This window comes from Alligator sinensis, unplaced genomic scaffold (assembly GCF_000455745.1).
Source record: "Alligator sinensis unplaced genomic scaffold, ASM45574v1 scaffold720_1, whole genome shotgun sequence".
In the NCBI taxonomy this organism is placed as follows: Eukaryota; Metazoa; Chordata; order Crocodylia; family Alligatoridae; genus Alligator; species Alligator sinensis.
Genome location: NW_005842026.1, coordinates 1,617,256 through 1,623,936, shown reverse-complemented (window position 1 = coordinate 1,623,936; position 6,681 = coordinate 1,617,256). Strand labels below are relative to the sequence as shown.

Below are 6,681 nucleotides of genomic sequence, written 5' to 3'. Positions count from 1 at the left end.
GGGAGGGGAGCTGCTTACCCCTGCAGGGCCCAAGGGGGCGGCCCCGCGCAGGAGGCCAAGCAGCGGCTGCTGGCAGTGCCGGCCCGCGCCTGCCTCCTCACCTCCCCACCCCTTCAAGCCAGCTCCGCTGCCCTGCCCTGCCCTGCCCTACCCTACAGGAAGGCGGTGCCTGCTCCCCCAGCCAGTCTCCCCCCGGGCAATGTGGCTCTCCGGACCCGGCCACGTGGTTGCGAGGCCCCAAGGGGGCTGGTTCTCATGTGCTGCTGGGGACGCCTGGGCCGGCAGAAGCGGCGGCAGAGCACGTGTGCCACTTGGGACGGGACGAGCCTGCACCGGTCAGTCCCGAGCAGCACACGGCTCCGCTGCCGCTTCTGGCCGGCGCAGACCCGGCCGGCCTCCTCCCGTCCCCAGCAGCACATGGGAAGCCGGCTTCAGCTGCATGCTGCTTTTCCTGGCTGGTACTGACCTGGTTCTGCCCAGGCGGGTCCTGCAGCACCATGTCAACCCGGGCATGGCACTGGCAGGCTGGGTGGGCCCCAGGTTAACCCCAGCCTGGTTCCGCAGCTTCTCTAGCACCAGGTCAACCCAGTTGTAGCTAAGCGGGTCCTGCAGCACCATGTCAACCCAGGCATGCATGCCATGTCAACCCCTGCAACTTCATTGGTGTCAAAGGTCACGTGACATCACTTCCTGATATGATACCACTTCCCGTGATGTCTTTCAACATGGCTCGCTGGCCCACTGGGTGATAAAAAGTTTGTGATCCGGCCCCACATTCAAAAAGGTTGGACACCCCTGATTTAAAGGCTGAAAGGACTAGGAGTCTGGCTTGGGGAAAGCCTCCACACACCTGGCTTCCATCCCTTCTGGCTTCTCCTTTCTGCCCACATTGCCCGGGTGACTCAGGAGCCTTACTGCCATGCATCTCTCTGGGTCAGCCTGGAGGAGTGCAGGGAAAAGCAAGCTTACCATGCCCCTGCATCAAAGCCTTGTCACAGCAAGTGAGTACCTCCCACCCCTGTCAAGTCCCTGCACTCCTCTGGGTCAGCCTGGAGTAGTGCAAGGAACGTATTCTTCTGTGAGGGGATGAGGGGAGGAATTGGAATGGTACTACAGGAGTATGCCCCAGTCTGCCAGTCATCTGATTGGTGTGATGGGGGCATTCGTCTGGGGACCAAGCCCTCCCTGGCCATCTATGGCATTCTTGTGGGGCCATGCATTTCAGGAGCTGTTATGTGCCACCTGACAGCCTGCCTCCTTCATAGGCAGGGGAGAAGGCAGGCTGTCAATTAATGGGCTCCCGTAAGGGTGTGGTCCAGAGAGCAACCCACTTGTGCCTGATGGCTGGAGAGCTTGCCTGTGAAACTCTTCAGTATCGAACCAGAGGAACATCTGCACGGTCCAGCTCCTGGGCTGTTTTTCTACTAGAAGAATTTTCTTCTAGTAGAAATTAGCATCTGTACACCACCTGAGTCTCTAAGGGTGTAGACCAATGATTCTTAACCTATTTAGACTCAAGACACCCTTCCATAACTATTCTGAATTTAGTGGCACACCATTTCAAAAACTAATTTATTACAGTGCATAAAACTAATATGACTGGAAATAATTTTAACAAAATGGAAAAACATATGTGACTAATATAATTAATGAGATATTATGGATTCCTGTTTGACATTTCTGGGTTTATCTTGTGAATCATGTGTAGGCTTCTGCACACACAGCAGTGCTTATATAGTTTGTTAACACCCTTAAAAGGATCTCATGGCACCTCATGATGAGGCAGTACCCTGGTTGAGAATCACTGGTATATACAAACAGACTTTTTAACTGCTTTGAAATAGGAGGGCAGTTGACACTTGGGAGCCTGGAGCTGCTCATCCAATTACATCTGTTCCAATGTTAATCTGTATGATCTTATTGTGATACAAGTTAGCTAAATAGCTCTGAATGAAGTAGGGATAAAGTTGGAGTTGTTTTGTTGCACTTGTACTATTTCAGAATTATGTGGACTAACCAGATGCATCATAACAGTTTATATCAGTATCCTTGTTATAATTGTAGAATTGTTATGGCTGTGTGTACCTTGCTAGTTCTTCACTGTAGCAGAGAATAGTAAGAAAAAAACTCCATCTTTTCAGCAGCAGCATTTTTATCTTTCTTTATCTTCCTGGTTTTTACCCATGGTAAAGCAGCAGATCCCCTGATTCTCTTGCAGGTACTTTCTTTTCTAACTCAGGTGCTTTCTGTAAATATCACTGTGCAGTTATGTCCTTTATTAGGTGCTTGAATACTTAGTAAATTCAGTTCTTGTTCCTTTTTGACAATAGGAGGCAGGTCCCATTTTGAAATAGAGCAGTAAATAGAATTACCTTAAGAAAACCATTATTATTCAGCTGCAACTGAAGAAGTGACTTTTAGGTATCAGAAATAGCTCCAAAAATTACCGTGAATCCTAGAGAAAATATTTTCAAAATGTGGTTTATGTACAAAATATTGGTAAGATTTAATTATGTGAGAAACTTGAAGGGCTAGTTAATTCCATTGCCAAGTTAAAGAAAGAATCTAGTTCCCAATTTATTAAAGGGACAATTTTTAATAATTTTGAACTCAAGTTAATGGATTTACTTGTAAATTTGAGGAAAATTTATTCTGCACTGAAAGAATAAATGCTGAGTATATTGGGGGAAGGCAGACTTAAATCTTCATATATAATAGAGTGGCTCAATTCCATTTTTAAGTCCAAATGCGATTAAGTTTAGACAAGGCCAAGTCAAAAGTAGTCTGGCCTGTAGTGTGCAGTATAATTAAGATGATTATTACACATTATCACTTTTTGTGCATTCTCTCATGTGTTTTGTGATGTAGTAATTATAGGATTTTAAACATTTTGCTATTTTAATGCTGAAAAAAATCAGAAGAGAAGATATCCAAAGGGCTACTATTTGATTTTTCTTCATAAAACCTCTTTCTCTTGTGACAGTTCCCTGCTGATTAAAAAAGCAGAATATACAGTAGATTTCTATTTAGAAGAAGAATGAGCTGAATACCTAGTTAATATTTAATTATGTCAGTGGCCAACTAAGAGCAGTAACACAATTTGTTGTTTGGCAGTTAAGTATTTAAATACGTCTTTGAATAGTGATTAAAATATCAAAACATGGTTAAAGAGTGAGACGTGATATATACAGTCTAAAAATATGCTGAACAATATGTTGTATAATAAATATTTTCCAAACACTTAAAGAAATATTCTTATTTTTCATGAAACCAAAATGACTAGTGTTTCATTTTTTTTCCCTGCACTTACAACCAGGAAGTAAGCAATCTCTTTGTCATTACGAAAGACTACAAAACACACTCCTAGTTATCCAGAAAATGAAAAAGTCCAGCTTTTACATGGTGTTAATAATTGTGGATATGAAGAACTCGGCTGCAGCTAATTTTCATTTTTAATGCTATTTTTGGAGATTGAGTAATTCAAAGGATATCCTGAACTGGAATTTGATTTCAAGTAGCTTCAGGGGTAGTTAAATGAAGCACATTTAAGAAATATTAAGTCTTTGTATTTTTATTGTATATTGTACATTTTATTGTTTTTAATACAGGGGACATTCCATTGGATGTTAATATAAGAAAGACGTGTGATACAGGCCAGCCAATTGTGGTTTCGCAACCTCAGAGTGATATGGTAAGTTTAGTACTGTACATTTAAAAACAAAAACACTGTATCTGTGTGTGTGTGTGTGTGTGTGTGTGTGTGTGTGTTGGAGGGGGCCTGGTTTTTCTTTTTTGTGTTAAGAAAGGAAGCCTACTTGTCATAATATAGGGAAATAAAATAATAACATATAACATAATGTAAGGAAATAACTACCTACCTCAGAGTAAAAGCATGCAGGTTATCCTTTCTGAATTTTTCTCTGTGTGTGCATATATTTTGTTTAATTAATCTGAACTGTAATCCAAGTAAAAAGAGATTCAGTCCAGATCCTTGCATCTGAAGCAAAGGAAGGTCAGTGTCAGGCCAAATGAGACTGACCTACTAATGTACGTGTTCTAAAACCGCCAGTTGATCCTTTGCTAGCTGACCCTAGAAAAGGTCAAAGAAAATGTTTAATTGTATCAAAAGATATTTGGAATGTGAACCTGCGTAATGTCAGTACCCAGGATGTTGGCAGAAGGAGGTGGACAAATTTACATGAGAGGAAATGACATTTTTCTGTGTATTTACCATAATATTTTATTGACAGAGGGAAGCATGAATTGTTGGGGAAATGGGAAAAAAAAATCCAGACTTGTGATTCGAGGGATGAAGTTTATTTCGTAATGCACAAACTACCATAATAAACACAATTGATTATAATAGCAGTTTGCGGTAGAATTATTTGAGGTGAAGGTAAAAACTACAAATTGGGTGTCTCCGTATCATTGCTAGACACATGGTAAAACTGCTTGCCTCTTTCCACTTCCCTTCTTATAAACAGAATTGATGATTGGTGTGTTAACAAGGACTTGAAAATTGCCAGTATTTCAGTTTGCTTTGAGAGACAACTTGGAGCAGAATGGCTGTCCACCACAAACTGGATGTAACATACTCAGTTTCTGGTAAGGCCCATGCCCCAAGTGATGACAGCCAGTTGTTGCCTGTGAAAGTAATTGGTAATCTTGGTCATAGTAAAACAGGTATCGACATAACTGATGCTGTAATTTACATTTTGTTGGCAATTTTGTCAATAGTGCTGAGAATTCAATGACCATGTATACTACATCATCATCTCACCTTCTATTAGTGTATATTTATTTCAGGTTATAGTTGTCTTGGCAATATAGGGAAGGCTCCACATTCACTGATCTATATCATGGCATATCTAACATGTGCATTAACTAAGCCTTAGCTTTCAGGGCCAGCTTGCAGCCTGGCACCTTTAACAAGCAGGAAATGGTTGCATTAAAAAAGTATTGTAGTAAAATTCTGCAGGGCTGCAACATGTTTGTTTCTAGGCTGGCTTCTTGGAACTGGTTTTGAAGTTGTAAAAGGAAAATAAGAGTAAGTCTTACATGGGACAAATCTGTGAAAAAAGTGAACTTTAACAAATACTAAATCTTGGCAAAAGGACAGTTTTAATAGTCTTCCTAAATTCTTACTCTTAATATCCTTCCCAATTCCTTACTCTTTTTCCTATACTTTGTGAATAATAAGTTCCTTCACAAAGAATAAGTTTTAAAGAGTTACTAATCTCTATACACTCTAAAATCATTCCCCTCCAGCTTCTCATTGCAAGGAGAGAGAAATTGAATGTGTCTGTCTTATTCCTTACCTAAAAAATATGTTAATTCATGGCACATAACTGATAGTGAGAGAGGTGCTATAAGGTCAGATTCTGATCTTTAATATATGGTACCTATCACCATATTTCTTAAATAAACTACAAGTGTAGCTATTCATGCATGAACAATCAATTTTTCAGATAGAGGACAGTGTGCACTGAGCCATTGAAATTTATCTCTACTCTTGTCCTTAAGTTTAGAAATATTTTTAAATAGTTTCTGCTATGTCTAGTGAGTGTTTTTAAATGAAATAAGATATAGTATTGAAATAAGACATAACTGAATCAAATCATCAGGAATTGTGAGAATGACTTAAGTTCTCAGCAAGCCAGTATGCTAAACGAAGTTTACCTATCACACTTTTTTGGCTCTGTCAAGATTAAAATAAAAGTTATTTTAAGACCATGTTAGCCAAGAAATTTTTGCTTATACATTTGCCCCAGGGTTCCCTTTGACCAGCTAACATGTTAACATACTGCTTGATCTGCCTATACTAGAATTTTAAACTGTGTAAGCAGAATCATATTGACTAATAAAAGTCCATTGGCTAAAACATTCCAAAATACATTTCATCCTATTCTCGAAGTCACCTGAAGTCTGATGAGTAAAAGATACCAAAGACTGAAACATTCCTTCAGCAAAGACCCTGGAAGAAGAAAAGTCCTCATATAATTATATAAAATTGACCCTCCCAAGCTTTCCCAGAGGGCCAGGTTTAGGGTTGTGTTGAGGCAGAGAGTGCAATATGGCATATCTACATTTAGAAGGTTTGTCAGTGTAGTTAGTGCAGATGCCACTTCGCTGCAAAGTTTCACTGAACAGAAGCTGTAGCAACAAACGAACTCTTTTGCTGGTATAGCTGTGTCTACATTAGTTTTTTGCCAGCATAATTGTAAAAATTGAATCATGACCTTTTTCACACTCCTGATCGACGTAAGAGTAGATTAAGCCCTGTCTCAACTGAAGGGGAGGCTTTGTTGGTCCAAGAATTTAATGGCCCACTCCTGGAAGGGAGTTAAGTTGAGACATATTGAAGTTGAGCCTTTCCTTGTGCCCTGAAGTACATTTAGGCTTGTGCCTGGGGAAAAAAGCCTTTTCTGCCTCCTTTGGCCAGCGTGGGAGAATAAGCAGAATTGCCAAATGGATGAATCACAGGCAAAAGTCCTGTTACTGTGGTAATCTTTCCTTGGAAGGGTGGGTGATGGAGGCGCATGCATAGGGTAGACACAGTGTCCCAGCTTTTCCCTGAAGTAGGAAGGTAGGTGGCCAAAAAGGAGTGCAAGAAAGTAAGGAGACACCTGCAAACAACAAGTACTATACTTAAGACAACAACGTTTGTAACTGAGGAAAGAG

The 6,681-nt window shown here is 40.8% G+C and overlaps 1 protein-coding gene across 11 annotated transcripts in view; it reads left to right on the top strand.

Annotated features, from left to right (window-relative positions):
* Nucleotides 1-6,681, top strand: part of NUBPL (nucleotide binding protein like) — a 256,910-nt gene that overhangs the window by 226,513 nt on the left and 23,716 nt on the right. For 10 of the 11 annotated variants that reach the window (XM_025202466.1, XM_025202456.1, XM_025202461.1 and 7 more), the window contains one exon: nt 3,609-3,691. The exons of the other annotated variant lie outside the window; for it this stretch is intronic. In XM_025202466.1, the coding sequence (XP_025058251.1) occupies nt 3,609-3,691 (83 nt within the window). The remainder of the gene's footprint in view (nt 1-3,608; nt 3,692-6,681) is intronic. 11 annotated transcript variants of the gene reach the window in all.